Genomic DNA, 18,599 nt, shown 5'->3' with positions numbered 1-18,599 from the left:
ACGCCCTCGCGGACCGCGAGCCGAGGTTTCTCGATAATCCCGGGCGGGCGAGGAGGTATGGTGAGGGCGAACGCCCTGGCCGTCTCCTAGCTAGACACCTCCGCCATGAGTTTGGCTCCCCACCCATTCCCGGAATTCAAAGACCCGATGGTTCCATGGCCACCTCCCCTGGAGATGTCAATGCGGAATTCCTTTCCTTCTACCAATCCCTATATGCACACTCTGACAATGCCACCGATGCAGAGATCGATGCTTATCTTAATGGACTCCCACTCTCGGTCCTCTCTCCCGACACCATCGAATCCCTCGAGAATCCATTCACCCCTGAGGAGTTCTCGGATGCTATAGAATCTCTATCCTCGGGTAAGGCCCCAGGTTCAGATGATATTCCTGTTGAGTTTTATAAGCATTTCAAATCACTCCTACTCCCCCGCCTGGTTGCTCTCTGGGAGGAGTCGGTGGAGGCGGGCCAGTTCCCCCCCTCACTCCGCGAAGCCACCATAACAGTCCTACTAAAACCTAATAAATCCCCCACTCAATGCGGCTCTTACCGCCCGCTCTCACTGATCAATTGCGACGTTAAGATTTTCGCAAAATTACTCGCTCTACGACTGGTCCCTTACATGCCACATATCATCCACCCTGACCAAGCGGGGTTCATCCCGGGCCACTCCACCTCCTTAAATCTGAGACGTCTTTTCAATATTATAAGTAGAGTGAACCCTGGTGTACACGCGGTGGCCTCGACCCTAGACATGCAAAAAGCTTTTGATTCAGTCTCGTGGAACTACCTCTGGCGGGTACTTGATAAATGCAAATTTGGTCCCACCTTTGTATCCTGGGTCAGGCTACTTTACTCCAACCCCGTTGCCAGAGTTCGTACTGAGGACCGCTGCTCCCCCCTATTCCAAATAGCTAGGGGCACCAGACAAGGCTGCCCCTTTTCGCCCTTAATCTTCGCTGTGGCAATGGAGCCGTTTGCGGACATGCTTCGCCAAAACCATGCGCATAGGGGTCTACGTACTGCTGGTTCCTCAGACATAGTCTCTCTATACGCTGATGCTGCTCTTCTCTATATCCGCTCCCCCGAAACCAATCTAACCCCAATACTGGCAGACATTGCTCTCTTCGGACGGATCTCTGGTCTCACGGTGAACTGCTCTAAATCAACCCTCTTTCCGCTCACGCCCAGCACACCCCCCCTCCAGATACCATGGGATTCACATGGGCCCAATCTAGATTCACTTACTTGGGCGTAGTGGTGTCACGTCATACTGAACGGGTCTCGGAAGATAATTTTCAGTCATACCTCACAAACCTTATGATAAAAATACAGGGCTGGAACAAACTTCCGATCTCACTGGCGGGCAGGATAGGGGTACTGAAGATGGTGGTACTTCCCCAACTCCTGTACAGATTTGCTAATATTCCTTTGTGGCCAGGAGCTGAATTCTTTCAGGCATTGACACATGCCCTTAACTCCTTCCTCTGGCACTCTGGTGCGGTCCGCCTTAAGCTCAAGACCCTTTCTGCCCCAATGGAAGCTGGCGGCTTTGGGGCACGAGACTTCCTCAAGTACTGGCTGGCGGCTCAACTCCAACACACTGCACACTGGTTCAACATATCAGACCCCCCACCCCACGTTAGACTGGAAAGGCTGTCAGTCAGCGATCGCGACATCCGATCTCTGGTGTTCGTACCAATGCCAGCAATATCAGACTCACTGGACCCAGCGACATGCACATCCTTGGCCTTGTCCAAATCTTGGCAAATATTGGGCACCGCCCACCCCTTTCACGGTAACTTCCCAATTTGGAATTTCCTCCCTGGGGTCCTACGAGTCCCTCCCTCCGTGGTTCGCACATGGGCCGAGGCGGGTTATGAACTGCTGCGTGACATATTCGAACAGGGTAATTTTATAGAATGGCCTGACCTCCCGGCCCCCCTTAGACGGAAACCTTCCGTCTGGCTTCAGTATTCATCCCTACGTAGAGTACTCAAGCACAAATACACATGCTTCCCAACACTGCCACCTGATGAACCTGCAATCACCGAACTGTCCTCACCTGACCCAATGAGGGGCAAAATTTCCAGACTATACACCTTACTCCAAACCAGGACACCCCCTACATTCTCCAAACTACGACGCTCCTGGGAGACAGATCTCGGTCTCGAGATAACCGATGAGCGTTGGTCCCACATGTGTGCACGGATCCATGGGGTGTCCTTCAACTCCCGGTTCAAATTGATCCAATTTAAGGTGCTCCACAGGTACCACTACACCCCGACCAGGCTACATCGCATATCGAGCGACTCCTCCCCTAGGTGCCCTAGATGCAGCTATGAGGATGCTGATTACATCCACATGATCTGGTCATGTCCCCGACTCACCCAATTCTGGACCTCAGTGTGCTCCACTACATCGACCATCCTCGAATCCCCCTTCTTGCCATCCCCAATGAAATGCCTATTTCATGATTTCCCCGAACTCCACCGTGACTCCAGGAAACTGGCTGGCCTCTGTATGCTACTAGCGGTGCGTACAATTCTACTTTGCTGGCTACGGCCTATCCCCCCCACCCACGCGCAGTGGCTCAGAGCGGTTACGTGGGCCTCCGACACCGAAGAATCCTGGGCTGTTCAACAACCCGCCTGCTCCAGGCCTAGAGATATCTGGTTGAAGTTCCGCTCATTTATGTCCTCCACTGATACCGACTCAGATCCCGCATCCCCAGCTCCCTCTCCTAACCTAACTTCAGGTGGTCCCTGAGCTGTCTTTCATCTACCCTCGTTCCGACCTTCTATGGGCCCCCCAGGTGCATATGTCGATCCCCTTTCCTTTTTATACCCCGTTTATATGTACTGTATGAAATGTGCCGATTGCTCTGTTTTGCTTCTGAAGGCTCTATCGTTACTCACCTGTATCTGTGTTGCCAAGCTGAATGAATAAACAAAAGTTTAAAAAAAAAAAAACACCTACAAATGACATAGCAAGGTACTTACCTTGATGGAGGAATTTGTCTAGGGTCTCTGAATTTCATCACCATGCCCTGTATTTTTAGAGACTCTCCCAGATTTACTAGTTATTTTTAAATATGTGTCTTACACTCCAGTCTAGGTATATGCAATGTTTCACTGTGGTATTACTGTTTCCCTCCTCGGTGTGTAACTTGATCCTCTGGTTCTTGAGACAGTCTAAAGAATATCCTAGACTTTGATTCCCGACTGGCTGTGTTGAACATTGTGTTCCCCTATGTTGTACCTCCAAGTGCTACTTGTATTGAGGATATTTATTATGTATCATACTTTTATTTAGCGTTTAGCAAAAAACCTTAAGCAGGTTTGGTGTGGTACCTATGGATCCCAACTGGTAACTATTGTGTGTAATACTCTCTAGAGGTCTTTTCTCAACTTACGTCTGAACATCCCACACAAATAGTGTCTGACGTCAGGTAAAAAAAATCATACATTTTAGGGTAAGGAGAGACTTCGCTCTTTGTCTCTATGCTTGACTATGTGTAAACTGAATAGTTAGAACAAGTTAGTTACCTGTAACTGTTGTTCTTCAGCATGTTTCTGGCATGGATTCACATGCTCATGAATATTCCCCGTCGTCAGGCCGGGAATCCTCGGTATAGAAAAAAAATCAGTATCAGTTTCGTTTCTGATCTGTCTTTCTTAGTAGTAACCAATCACTGGTCTCTGGGTCATACTGCCCCCAGCCAATGACTGCCCTCTCCCTAAGCCCCGCCTCCGGCAGCCATCCTCAGATTTGGTAGCACGTAAAGTGGCAGTATGACCAAGTGAAGAGCCGCAGAGGGGTAGGCGGGAGGGTTCGCATGTGAATCCATGCCAGACCCATGCTGGAGAGCAACAGTTACAGGTAAGTAACTTGCTCCTTCTCCGGCACGGGGTCTGGCATGGATTCACATGCTCATGAATAAGAGAATACATAGCAGTACACACATGCACAACCACGGGAGGTGGCAACAGGCTCAATATTAAGCAATACAATAACTCAAGATTAAGCAACTCTTACCTCCTCACCAGGCTCACCTTAGGCAAACAGGTTGCGCAGCACTGCTTGGCCGACCCTGGACTCCTCCCTGGAGTCCCGATCGACGCAGTAGAATCTTGTGAAGGTGTGCGTCGACCTCCACGTCGCAGCCCTGCAAATGTCCAGCAGGGGCACACCAGACAGGAACGCCGTGGTAGCAGCGATCGCTCTGGTTGAATGGGCTCTCGGACGGCCGGGCAGCTGTCGGTTTGCCAACCGGTGACAGTGCATGATGCAGCCGGAGAGCCATCCTGAAATGGAAGTCTTTGAGAGAGCCTTCCCTTGATCCACAGTCCCAAAGTTCACAAACAGCTGTGACGTCTTCCGAAAACTCTTCGCGCGGTCCACGTAGAACTTCAGCGCTCTAGCTACATCCAGCGAGTGCAAAGTCCTCTCGGCCGGCGACGAAGGCAACGGGAAGAAAACTGGCAACACCAAGGGCTCATTGAGGTGGAAGTCCGACGGCACCTTGGGCATAAAGGATGGGTGTGTCCTCAGCACCACCCTTGTGTCATGAAAAGTCAAATATGGAGGCTTGCAAGATAGGGCCTGGATCTCTCCCACTCGTCGTGCGGAGGTGATGGCCACGAGGAAAGCTGTCTTCCATGACAGGAACTTCAAAGGCGCCGAATGCATAGGCTCGAATGGGGCCCCCATGAGCTTGGTCAGCACCACATTAAGTTCTCACGCCGGGGCAGGAGCCTTCACCGGCGGGAATGATCGGAATAGTCCCTTCATGAATTCTTTCACCAGGCGATGAGACCACAAGGACGCCCGACCCGTCGTCCTGGTATATCGGGAGATTGCAGCCAGATGTATTTTGATGGAGGCGTGAGCCAGTCCAGCTTTGGCCAGTGACAGTAGGTACAGCAGTACTTGAGGGGCTGTAATCCGCAGAGGGTTAATCTTCTGTGCACGGCACCAGACAGAGAACCTCTTCCATTTATGTTTGTAGCACTTGAGAGTTGAGGACGCCCTGGCCTTTGCAAGAACCTCTCTGCAGTCGGCCGGGATGTCGTACCCTCCAAACTCTAGTGCTGCAGGAGCCAGGCCTGCAAGTTCAGCGACTCCGGGTTGTGGTGAAGAATGGTGCCTCCTTCTCTAGAGAGAAGGTCTGCGTCCGTCGGCAGCTTGACTGGTGGGGACTTTCACAAGTCCAGAAGGTCCGGGAACCAGATCTGTCTCGGCCACGCCGGTGCGACGAGGATCATCCTGCACCGGGACCTCTTGAGCTGGTTGATGAGCCGGAGCAGCAACGGCAGCGGAGGGAACGCATAAAAAAATAGGCCGTCTCAGGGGAACGAGAAAGCATCGCCCATGCTCCTCGGCTGGGGGAACCTGCTGGCGAACCTCCGGCACTTGGAATTCATCGCTGTCGCGAAGAGATCAATTTGGGGTTCGCCCCATCGTCGGAAGAGTCGATCCACTTGATCCTGGCGTGGTTCCCACTCGTGGCACGAGCGCAGCTCCCTGCTGACTGTTTTTTATTCCTGCCAGATGAAGAGGCACCAGAAACATACCTTGGGCGACGGCCCATTGCCACAGATCCTGGGCTTCCTTGGATAGGGCCGGGGACCTGGTTCCGCCCTGCTTCCGGATGTAGAACATCATGGTGGTGTTGTCGGTGAAGATCCTCAGTACCTTGCCCTTGAGGGACGGAAGAAAGGACCTGAGTGCCCAGAACACCGCGCGGATCTCCAAGATGTTGATGTGGAGAGACTTCTCCGGGAGCCAAAGGCCTCTCGCGTGAAGATCTCCGGCGTGTGCTCCCCAACCTTCCAGGGAGGCGTCCGTCGTCACCGTCACCTGGTGAGCTGGGATCTGAAAGTCTGTGCCTGCCGACAGATGAGAGCGGGTACCCCACCACCGGATCGCCTGACGGAACGTCTCGTTGAGAGGGATCCTGTCCTCGAAGCTGCCCGTCGACTGGATCCAGCGGGCGTCGAGGAACTCCTGTAAGGGTCTCATCCGAAGCCTGCAAAGGCGCACCAGATAAATGCAGGAGGACATCATCCCGAGGAGGGACTTGATAGATCTTACCCTGGCCATGTCCGTGGCCAGCAGACGCTGCACCTTGCCCAGAATGGTCCTGGTCCTTTCCTCAGACGGCGAGGCCAGCCGCGTCACTGTGTCGAGCTTGGCTCCCAGAAACAGGGCGACTTGCGACGGAACCAGGTGGGATTTTGGAAAGTTGATGGAGAATCCCAGGTCCGTGGGCAGCTGGACGGTCTTTGCAAGTGTGCTCCACGGCAAGCTCCCTTGTCCTTGCCCGGATGAGCCAGTCGTCCAGGTAGGGGTAGACGTGGATCCCCTGTAGGGGAAGCCGCGCCGCCACCGGTGCGAGGCACTTGGTGAACACCCTGGGTGCCGACTTCAATCCGAACGGGAGGTCCTTGAACTGGTAGTGCCGCCCTTGGACCACGAACCTGAGGAATTTTCGGTGTCTTTTTAGAATGGGGATGTGGAAGTACGCATCTTCCAAATCCAACGACGACAGGAAATCGCCCTCCTCCAGCTGTCCCAGCACATGCTGGAGGGTGACCATACGGAACTTCTGTGCCTTGATGTACTTGTTCAGTCGTCGTAGGTCCAGGATGGGGCACCATCCTACTGTCTTCTTTTTTACGAGGAAGTACTTTGAGTAAACTCCAGAGCCCCGAAGCCTCTTTGGGACGAGCTCGATGGCACCCTTCTTGAGCATCGTCCTTACTTCCAACAGTAGTTGAGAGATGTGATTTTCCTTCCTGGCCACGGGTGGAACGCGAGGGCACTTCTTCTGAAACTCGAGGGCGTGCCCTTGGGCCAGGGCGTTCAGCACCCAACGGTCGGTGGAGATGGACTCCCACACGCTGACGACCCTTGCCAGCCAGCCTCCCACCGGGGTGCTTTGGCGGGGGCCCGACCCCACGGTCGGTTCAATCTTGTTTGGAGGCCGCCTTGCCCCCTTGACCTCCTTGTCGACGACGACGGGCACCACCTGACTTGCCGCGTCCCCTGTAGGCTTCCTGGGACGAAGATCTTGCCGCTTGGCGGTAAGTGGAGGAGCCACTGCAAGATCCCTTGGAGGCACCTTGTCTGCCTCCGGAGCTCCAAAAGGACAGCCGTCATTGTTGGAACACTCCCAGTGCCCGGGCAGTCTCTGTGTCTATCTTGATGGCCTGAAAGGACTCATCAACCGCCTTCTCAAACAGGTTGTTCCTGTCAAAGGGCATGTCGAAGACCTTGGTTTGTACGTCCTGGCGGAAATCCGTGGCCTTGAGCCATCCTCGTCGTCTCAAGCAAACACCGCTGCCCAACTGACGGAAACCAGTGTCGGCGATGTCCGTTGCCACCGTGATGGCGTGGTCCGAAGCGATCTCCTCCTCCTGTAGGATTTCAAGGGCCTCAGCCCTTTTGGCGTCCGGAAGGAAGTCTAACAGAGGGGCGATTTTGAACCACAACTCCCTGTCGTAGCGGGCTACGATAGCCAGGGCGTTGGCCGCCTTGATAGTCGTCGCTGCGGATGAGATGATCCGTCGCCCCATCGTGTCCAATTTCCTGCCCTTGCCGTCCGGCAGGGAAGTTGATGTCGAGGCCGATGCCCTCCCAGCTTTCTTCTTTGCTGCCGCCGAGATGACCGAATCCGGGGTAGGTTGTGCCCGAAGGCACATGGGGGCAGCAACGGGGACCCGGTACTTCTTCTCGTACCAGTCCCTCTTTGCCGGCGCCGTGGCAGGGTTCTTGAGGAGGGCGAGCCCCTCATCCCAGATGTCATGAAGAAGCGGTACCGCGAGGACCGTCTTCCTTTTTACCTTGCGCCGTTGGTAAAGGAAACCTTTTTTCTTCTTTTCTTCTGGGCAGAGCTGAAAAAGCTCAGATGCCCTGGAAATCATGGCACGAAAGGATCCAATCGCGTCGGGCAGGGACGCCTGAGCAGGGGGCGACGGGGGACACGTCCCGTCGTCGCCTCCGTCGTCATTTGTACCTGCCGTAGCCATGTCCGTGCCTGTATCATCCCCGTGGGTAGTAGACCGGGGGGAAGGCAGAGCAGGCCGCAGAGGTGGGAGAGGTGGTGTAGGATGCGTCGTCCTCCTCTTATGCGGTGGACTCTCCGAAGGTCCTGGCTCCGGCTACCCCGTCGGGTCTGGCTCAGGTACCTCCGTCGGGGGAAGGGGCAACCTTGTCTTTATCTCCGAACATAAGGACTGAATCGCTGACAAAATGGCCGCCGAGGTGTTCTGCAGCACCAGAAACGACGGGCGCGAGGGCTCTTGAGGAGCCTTGTCGGCGACACCGTCACTCTCGTCATCGCCCTCTTTGGGATCCCTCCCGATGGACTGGGCCTCTTCCACGACTTCGATGAGCTCTTCTTCATAGGTCGTGTCCGTATCCACGATGGCCATCAGCCCCTCCCCCACCTTCTCCAACGAGGACTTCGTGGGGGTCTTCTCAATGGGCCTGAAAGACGACTCCCTCCGCGGTGGCAGGGAGACGCTGGGTCCTGAGGGCGCCTCCACTGGTGTAGCCTCCACAGGCTGAGCCAGGGCTGCGGCGACATCCTCAATCGAGGTCTTAGCAGGGTGAAATAAGGCCATCGCCACCTTCTGGACGTCTGGGGCCTTCACCTTGGGGGGGAGGGTCCGCGCCTCGCTCCCCCTCTGCCGGAATCTTTGAGATTGACCGGGGCCTCTCCAGAAGCTTCGCCGGGTTCTCAAACCTCCTCTTTCCCGAGCCAGAGCGTTGGCTCGTGGTTGATGGAGCCGGGGAGGATGCGCCCTGCCTGGCAGCCAAGGAGCCCGACCGTTCGGCGCTCCCGGTGCCCGCGCACTCGCGGTGCTTAGCCTTTTGTTGGGCCCCCGTCGCCAGGGCACCCTCACAGGACTTAGAAGACTGCTCGGTCTTCTTTTTCTTCTTCTCGCCTGACGGGCTCTTCCCTTCCAGCCAGTTGGCGAGACGGAGGTGGCGATCCTTCATGGTCCGCTCCGACATGTTCCCACAAAACGCACAATCCTTCTCCTTGTGCGTCTTGTCCTCATGGAGACAGTAAAGGCATAACGAATGCTCGTCCTCCTTGAAAACATTCTGAAGCTGGCATCCAGGGCAGGTCCTGAACAGCTTCCCGGGCGTCGAGCTTCCTTTCTCCTGGGCCATGTCCGGGGTAGGCCTTGGAACTTCTGGACTCCTCCAAAAGCGTAACTCGACGAAATCTTCACCCTTGAGGGGCGTAGAAAACTCCCAAACGGACCCCCGTTGATCGGATGTAGAAACGGTGGAGCTTGAGGCTCTATTTAACTGAAAAATGAGAAACATCTCCTGAAAAAGCGCGAAAACGCAGCAAAAGCTCGAGAGCTACAGCACGAGGACTCCCAACACTTGAACGTGCGGTAAAAATCTGAGGATGGCTGCCGGAGGCAGGGCTTAGGGAGAGGGCAGTGATTGGCTGGGGGCAGAATGACCCAGAGACCAGTGATTGGTTACCACTAAGAAAGACAGATCAGAAACGAAACTGATACTGATTTTTTTCTATACCGAGGATTCCCGGCCTGACGACGGGGAATATTCATGAGCATGTGAATCCATGCCAGACCCCATGCTGGAAAAATCCTTCCCATCATAAAATATTTTGTGTGACCTTATAAAGTTAATTTCTTTCAGTATACCAGTGTAGTGTATTATTTTGTGGTGTACATTCCGTCTGTACCTCCCTGCTAGCATTCCTTCCTCTTGAAGAGGAGTCTGACTGCTTGTCTACAACTACTATTAGAAAGTCAGGTCTTTCTTTGTGGCACAGCCCTCACCAGATAGTTGCACAACAATCTTCATAACAGAGGACAAAGATGGCGAGACGGAACATGCAGAAAGCATACCACTTAACATAAACTTCTACATCTACACTGCGTTTTAGGACTTACTTTTCACAGTATTTTCTAGATAAATATATAAATCAAGCACGACTGCTGTAAAAAGCCATTAAAAAAGAGAACATTTACTTTGGAAAGATAAAAAAGGTAAAGTAACATACAAAGCATTTTCAAATATTGTCAGGAACATTACCCCTTGACACCAGATTCCATAAACTACTAAGCTGGTAATGACATGACGTAAAATAGCTAAAAGTTAACAAAATTGCAAAACACATTTTTTGAATGATCAAAAATAGTAACTCCAAAGTGGTTGGGGTAAAATTGAGGTCATTGGTTAGCAAAAAAAGCCAATACCATGAGAAACACATAACGAAAATAAGAGTGATTTAAAAGTCATTCAAACAGTCTTTTCCGGATTTCAAAATGAGAAGCTTACCTGTGTGAGTTCTTAAATGTCGTTCCATATCTTTCATGCCATATGCAGTCTTAAACTGGCAACCTGGAAGGCAAATCAAAATGCAAAATAAAAGTCTGCCAATTTATTTCAAATGTATGTAATCTTACGCCTCGTTCCAGAAACAGTGTTAATTCTACTGCTGATGGCAATTAGTAAAATACCACCAGTGGCTGACACCGCAATTTCCGCTAGAGCAGAAAACCTGCAGAGCTGATTTTTCATAGTTTCCACAGTGGAAAAATTAATGCTTTTGATAAATCAGTACTGCACATCACAAGAAAATATGACATCTAAAAAAAGTGGTAATTCTCACCAAAAAACTAAATTGCCAAAGTATATGGTGTGTTTTACTGCCAATAATTACTACCAGTTGTATTACTAACAGCCCCCAGCAATGTGGTGCTTCTCCAACCTGGCAGCACTGGACTAACAGCTATTTAGCATACTCTTCACAGGGTGTATTTTATGGTATCCGGTCATTTTTTCGAAAACTTATTTTGCCAAAAAATGTTTTCCGAATGTATTCTTTTTTTTATTTTATGTTTTTTTTTGGTTTTGGAAGTAAAAAAAAAAAGGGTTAAAAAAAGAGGGTTGGGGGAACGCCCCCATTTAAAAAAAAAAAAAAGAAAATAAACATTCAAAAAACATTTTTTAGGCAAAATTGTGTCGAGAAAATGGCAGTCGAAAATATGCCATTAAAAAAATTCACTATAAACCGTATTATATAGGTGTCAAAGAACATAAGTTTCAAATAAAATATACACATTTCAATGGCATTGCTACTGAATGCTTCACGTTTCAAAGGGCGGGAATTTAAAAAACTAAAAAAGTTAAAAATTATCAGAATAAGGGAGATCGGTAGTCCTAATACTTTTAAAGTACATGGTGTAAAGACTGGAGGAGGGTATCTGTACTTCTGCCCTCTATATGGCAGAGTGGAGGCACAGAGCACCCCAGCCAAGGTCCTCTATACGGTAGCTATGGACGAGCAACAAAGGCTTAAGCTCTCAGGAGGTGATGCAGGCTGATTCTTCAGTACAGCGAGTCCCCAAGCCCCCCCCCCCCCAAAGTAATGTCCATACACTAGGTTATGTACTAACGCAGTTCTTTAGGTTCATATATATATATACACACAACTCAATAACGCACTTTGTTCTCTGGTAGTAGTATAATGACAAAGCTATACAATGCTATGTGGTACCACACTTAGACTTTGGATTCCTTTAAAATGCATCAACTACTGGCAGTTGTAATAGAGCATACAAATCATTCAGTAAGGTGCATCAACACAGACATTAAGGAAGGAAGGCAGGCAGGCAGGCAGGTTAAAGTTAAGCAATGGCAGAATGCTTTCTTTGGAGATAGATGCACAATTCTGAATGAGGATCCCCCCTCGCCCCCACCTGGGCAACCTGCAATATAGGAATGAACAATCCCAGTCCATAAATGCTCAAGCCTTGCTTCTTGGTTAAAGAGTTCAACCACCCCAATTTACCTGAAGTGGAAGAGTTGCTTTGATGGTTCGTTGACGGTATCCTTCGAGGGTGGACCCTCTTTGAAGAAGGACCCACTGGGCGTTGAGATCCTCGAGGAAACGTGTAAGACTTGCAGTGATACTGCAGCTTTGACCTTCGCGGTACTCTTCAATGATCGTTCATTTCCTCAATGGTGGAAGTCCTGGTAGGTGAGGCGTGCGGTAGGCCTCGATGCTAAATGTTTTTGCCGCACATAAGACTTGAAAGGCCTTCGGCGGTGATGGATGTAGACCCCGGTAGCGGGCATCAGGTGTCGCGGTCGGCGTCCCTCTGGCCTGTCGATGCTGAAGCTGCAGCACGTACCTCGGGATACCTTCAGCGATTGGCACTCTCCCACGGTTGGACCTTGGATCTTCACTACGTCAGTGTCCTCGGGACGTGTGTCAGCTTTGGGTGGCGGGGAACCCACCAGTGGACTTTCCTCTGTGGCCGATGACCTTCGCTTTCTCTGGCGGGATAAAGTGGTCAGCAGTGATGGCAAGGGAGCCCTCTTCCAAATGTTCTTTGTCAAAGTGGAGCTTTTCTCGGCTCTGGGCGTTCAGCAGCACAGCTTCAAGCTGTCCCCGTTTCTGGGCATCACAATTAAATTTGGCTTCCAGCGATCATGGAAATCAACCGATCCCGGTCGACGCCAATGAACTTAGGCGACCCACGATGTCCAGGCACTCTGCAGGATTCTAGGTGGACCCCTTACCCGGACGTCAGACTCACAGAAATAGCACAGAAATAGCTTCCAGGGTGCTTTAATGATGAGCCTCAGTTTTTGCACAGTGGTCCCTCGTAGCTCACGGAGAGGTCTCCTAGCCAGGTCCTCTCTTGGATCAGTCCGCGACAGACTCGACAGCTCTTGGATTACGTCGAAGGAAATGCAGCAGCAATCTTCTCCTCCAGCTAGGTTTTAAGGATCAGCTTCAGCTTTCGATTTCTGCTTCTGTACAAATTGTTAAGTGAAAGGTCCAAAGATATACACATTTGTCCCTCATTCACCCTGGCTGACCCAGGCTCAGTCAGACAATAACACAGAAGGGCATTCATGCAGGCAAGTAGCCGATCAGGCTCACAGGAATTCAGGCCATTCACTTCCACCCAGATACCCACAACAAGGAATGTGAATTAGGGCCTTTCAGTACACTACGCCTGCACTCATGTCAGTTTCATTCAGGGCTGTCTCCTTCTTTGTGTCACACAAACAGAAACTAGACAACCATAACAGGGAATGCATTTGGTCACACACTACATTCACACAGGTCGCACCCCAAGGGTGTACCCACAACATACAGTCACTGGGAAGGCTCCACCCAGTCTGGCCTGAACTTCCCCCACAATACCATATATGGTTTTTCCATCAAACAGCCAGTCAGGGGAAGTGACAGAGTCAGGGCTTCCAAGGACTTTGGGAAAACAAGGTAACAGGTAATAGAAACCAAGAGGCCCTGGGGCCATCTTGCCTTTCATCACAAATCCACCGATTCCTATGGCAGGGCCTGGCAATCCTAAAATGAAGGATACTCACAGCTCCCGTCACATCAGCATGAAGCTGCCACCACCCCATACCCTGCTCGGTGGGCAACACACAGGTGCCCAAAAACATACATGACAAGTACAGGGTTGTACCCCCACTCATGGGTGCCATAAGGGTATCTCAAGGGTCTCTGTTCACCACAAACAAAAAGAGTAAGAGCTGCACTGCCAGGGTCCACAACTGGACTCTTGTGCAGCAAATAACACAGAACACTGTCCCTCCAATGCATTTCCAACATCACACATGGTAACAGCTTTCACCTAAACATAAGGAATGAGACTGGAAACTGAGGATAGACCATCTACTTGCCAGATACATAACCTCACTGAATTAGTGACAGAACATTCCTTACCTATACTCCTACCTTCATCATAGCCACAGACTATCCATGTGCACAAGTTGGTTTCCCGGAAGACAGCATTTAAAAAAATCATACAAGGGCCACTGTTTTGTACACAAAATGTCAAAGTAAGAAATAAAAAATAAAAAGAACGCAAATGAAAGCAAAGAACAAGTTACTTTCTCCTGGTTTCTTTCGACTGGATGTTCCTCCCACGTATTCCTTATCTTTGATATTTCCAATATCCAGCTTTGCTGTGTCGGAAAATTATTTCAGCAAGGGGCGCTGTACGTAGATGCCTGTCGACGTCACTGCAGGTATATGTAGCACGTGCCCGTTGGCCTCAGTTCCGTTTTTACAAGTGAAACGTTTTTCTTGTGTCCGACAGTTACCCCCAGTGAAAGAGTGTAAACTGCAACTGCAAGGGAAATTCTACTGCGGGGTAGGTTGGGAGGGACGATAAGGAATATATGGGAGGAGCATCCAGTCGAAAGAACATTACCAGGGGTAAGTAACTTGTTCTTCAAATGTATTGTGTCCTCCCATGTATTCCTTATCTTTAATACACTCCCAAAGCGTTTTAATTTGGAGGAGGGAGTAGAATTTAGTAGGACATGAATTTATTATGGTTGTGCATGCACTGAATGCAACACTACTTTGTCAAATGCAGATTCTTGACCCGAAGAAGAGTCTAAACTATAATGTTTAGTGAAGGTGTGTACAGATGACCATGTGGCAGCTGCACATATATCCCTTACTGGAACCCTCTTCTGTAAAGCAGAAGAAGTTGCCATGCCCCTGGTCCAATTAGCTCTTCGGTGTTCTGGAGGATCTTAGCATTTCGATATTGCCAGTATAATCCATCTGGATATAGTTTGTTTGGTAATAGCCAATCCTAATTTGTGACCTGAATAGCCCACAAATAACTGCCCATTTTGTATTAACCTTCTCAATCTGGAGATGTAAAAGCTCAGTGCACGTCTAGGGTCAAGCCTGGATGTGGAGGAGGATAAAAAGACGGTAACGTTATTTTCTGAATGAGATGAAACTCAGACAATTTTGGGGCAAAAAGTGGTTTTCACTTTCAATACCACTTTGTCTTCATAAAAGATAGTGTAAGGAGGCTTGCAGGATAAAGCCTGTAGCTCACTCACCCTTTGGGTAGATGTAATTTCTACTAAAACAATTGTTTTTACAGTTAGTAGCCTTAAGGGACAGGAATGTAAAGGCTCGAAAGGAGCTCCCAAAAAAAGGTTTAACACTAAGTTGAGATCCCAAAGTGGGACTTGAAACAGGTTTTGAGGGAAACATTTGTCAGTCCCTTTAAAAAGAACAAGTTACTTACCTTATCTGGTAACGTTCTTTCGATGGGATGTTCCTCCAACATATTCCACATCTATGACAGGTAATGACCACAGCTGTGCTGCTTTGGAAAATTTCGGCAGAGGGCGTCCTGCATCGATGACGTCGATCCGTTGTCCCTCGAGGGCCTCCGTCGAGGGTCGGCGTCACCGGATGTTAAATATAGGACGCACGGCGCACGTACCCTCAGTTGTAGTTTTTTCCCAGAACGTGTGGCACCAATCTCCTGCCAGTATGACTGCAGAAAACCTTGCAGAAATGTAAGCTGCAATCGCATAAGAAATTCTGAAGAGGGGCAGGCTGGGAGGGTTCGATGTGGAATACGTCGGCAGAACATCCCATCAAAAGTACGTTACCAGATAAGTTAAGTAACTTGTCCTTCGAGGGGATTGTGTCCTCTGACGTATTCCACATAATGACAGACTCCCAAAGCAGTACCAACATATGGAGGTGGGAAAAGAAATTCTGCCCATGGAGTGAGTCCAAGGAATAGTGTCTCACAAAAGTATGTACAGAGGCCCAAGTGACTGCTTCGCAAATATTGCAAATCGGATCACCCCTCTGTAGAGCAGGGGAGGCAGCCACACCCCTAGTAGAGTGAGCCCGTAAGCCTACTGGGGTGTCCTTTCCTGCCAAACGGTAACACTCCGAGATCGTCAAAATGATCCATCTAGACAAGGTCTGTTTGGAAACAGCCTGACCCAAGCGCATTCTAGCATAACCACCAAAGAGCTGATCGTCCACTCTGACCCGGGACATCCGTGAGAGATAGAAACTCAAAGCTCTTCTAGGATCCAAACTGTGGAGCCTCTCCTCTTCGTTACCAGGATGTGGAGGAGGATAAAACGCTGGAAGAATCACCTTCTGGCTCAAATGGAATTCGGACACAACCTTCGGAAGAAAAGAAGGCCGCACCCGCAGGACAACCCTGTCCTTATGGCACACAGTAAAGGGTGGCTTGGCGGAAAGTGCCTGCAACTCACTCACTCTGCGTGCGGAAGCAACCGCAACTAAAAATACTGTTTTAAAGGACAACAGTCACAACTGACAAGAATGTAAGGGCTCAAACAGAGCTCCATTAGGAACTTTAAAACCAAATTCAAATGCCATCCCGGCACCTGGAAAGGCGATGGTGGAAACACATTAGTTAGCCCTTTTAGAAACTGAGAAATCAAAGGGATCTTGAAATACGAACATTCCTCAGACGAGCGCTTAAATATGGACAGCGCCACCAGGTAACCCTAAATGGGACCCACTTGCAGGCCCTTGTGGGCTAAAGAAAGCAAAAAAGACAAAACCAAAGGAATGGAACATTGGAAAGGATCCACATTCTGTACCCTGCACCATTCACAGAACTTTCTCCAACGGCAATGGTACAGGGATTTCATTGCGGGCCTTCTGGCCGAAAGCAACACCTCCATCATGTCTTCGGGGAGGTCCCAATCCTTATACCTCAACCTTTCAGATACCAAGCATGAAGGCTGATAGACTTGAGAACCCAACCCCCCACCCGTGAGAGCAGAACGTCTCGGTAGGGAAGACGGTGTGGAGGGCAGATGGACATGTCTAGAATGTCCGGGTACCACGCTATCCTGGCACATGCCGGAGCAATGAGGATCATCTGGGAACCGAAGCTCCGTAACCTCTGCAACACTTGTGGAATGACGGGGACTGGAGGAAACATGTACAGCAGTGGAAAGGACCACTCCACTACGAACGCGTCCCCTAAGGCTCCTCTTGGAGGAAATTCCTGCAAGCAGAATCGTTTGCACTTCCGGTTGACACTGATGACGAAGAGATCCACTTGTGGGGTTCCCCAAAGGGCAAAGATCTCCAACAAAACTTCCTGAGCCAGCTCCCACTCGTGACAGACAGTGCTCTGTCTGCTCAGAGCATCTGCTGCCGCGTTTTAGTCTCTGGTCAGATGGACTGCCGAGATCGAAATTTCCTGCTGGATGGCCCAGAACCAGAGCTGCATTGCCTCCCTGCACAATGGGAGTGCCCTGCCCCCCTTTTTTGTTGTGGTAGTGCATGGCCACTGTATTGTCCGTCATAATCAGGACATTCTTCCCCTGCACAGACAGCAGAAAAGCCTTCAGGGCTAGCCTGACGGCCCTAAGCTCTAACAAATTGATGTGGAGTCTGGACTCCGATGGAGACCAACGACCGCTGGCTGTCAACTCCCCATGAGCTCCCCAACCTGTGAGGGACGCGTCCGTCACGATCGTCGCCTCTGGCCACGGTTGCCAAAATGGAGCGCCCTTCATCAGATTGCCTTTGACGGCCCACCACAGAAGATCCTGGGCAACCGAGGGCAGAATCTGAATGGGATCCGACATCCTGCCGGAGAACTGCGACCACTGCATCTTGAGAGCCCACTGCAGAGATCTCATCGCAGCCTGGCCTCTGGCACCAGGAAAATGCAGGATGCCATGAGGCTGAGCAACCTCAAGAACTCGAATGCCGGGAGACTCTGGGCACATTGAAACTTGTCCACCATCTGCAGAATGTGATGAGCCCTCACCTGGGGAGGCGAACACTGCCCCAGGGATGTGCACTGCTCCAATGCATTGGAGCCGCTGGGTAGGTGTCAAATGGGACTTCTTTAAATTGAGGGAGAAGCCCAGCTTGTGAAGGGAGTGGCAGGTGACGGACAGATGATCTAGGGCTTGCACGGGAGAGAGAGCCCTGATCAACCAATCGTCCAGGTAGGGGTAGACGTGAAGCCCCCCTTTTCTGAGATCCGCTGCCACCACCACCATCAGCTTGGTGAAGACCCTCAGGGCGGAGGTCAATCTGAACAGCAGGACCTGAAACTGAAAATGCGAGTCGCCAACCGCGAACCTCAGGTACTTCCTGTGCTTGGGATGAATCGGCACATGAAAGTAAGCATCCTTGAGGTCGAGAGACACCAACCAAACCTGAAGCTGAAGGACCTGGAGGACTTGAGAAAGAGTTACCATCTTGAAATTGTCCTTCCGGAGGAGCTTGTTCAGCCAACACAAGTCCATGATGGGTCTCAATCCCCGTCTTTTATTCGGGATAAAGAAAATAAGGGGAATACCATCTCTTGTTCCTCTCCGCTACAGGCACCAGTTCTATGGCGCCTTTCTCCAGCAGGGATAGGATTTCTTGCGCAAGGAGCGGATCCGGACGCTTCAAAGAGAGCTTCCCCAGTGGACTGTCTTGAGGCCTCTGCCGGAAGGGAAGACAGTAGCCGTGGGTTTTGATCTCCAGAACCCACACATCTGAAGTAATGGCTCGCCATTCTCCAAGATGCTACGCAAGTCTGCCCCCAACCGGCGAACCATGGGACATGGCCTCATGACTGAGCGGACTCGGGTGCGGCAGTGCCTGAGGGCTAAGTGGCTCGAGCGGCTTTGGCACCTCAAGTACCTTGCTTTCCACCTCTGGTACTCCTACGGTGGCCCCTTTGACTGGCAGCTCCTCTCGATCTACCAAAGGTAGAGTAGTACCGACAGG

General features: G+C 50.8%; 1 protein-coding gene across 1 annotated transcript in view; it reads right to left on the bottom strand.

The window, feature by feature from the left end:
- ZFP64 (ZFP64 zinc finger protein) overlaps positions 1-18,599 on the bottom strand; it is a 233,456-nt gene that overhangs the window by 104,117 nt on the left and 110,740 nt on the right. Inside the window, exon 4 of the mRNA XM_069651148.1 lies at positions 10,337-10,399. Coding sequence (XP_069507249.1) covers positions 10,337-10,399 — 63 coding nt within the window. The remainder of the gene's footprint in view (positions 1-10,336; positions 10,400-18,599) is intronic.

The sequence above is a fragment of the Ambystoma mexicanum genome, chromosome 3p (genome assembly GCF_040938575.1).
Source record: "Ambystoma mexicanum isolate Mex_15411 chromosome 3p, UKY_AmexF1_1, whole genome shotgun sequence".
Taxonomy (NCBI): Eukaryota; Metazoa; Chordata; class Amphibia; order Caudata; family Ambystomatidae; genus Ambystoma; species Ambystoma mexicanum.
This window is presented reverse-complemented; position numbering and strand designations above follow the sequence as displayed.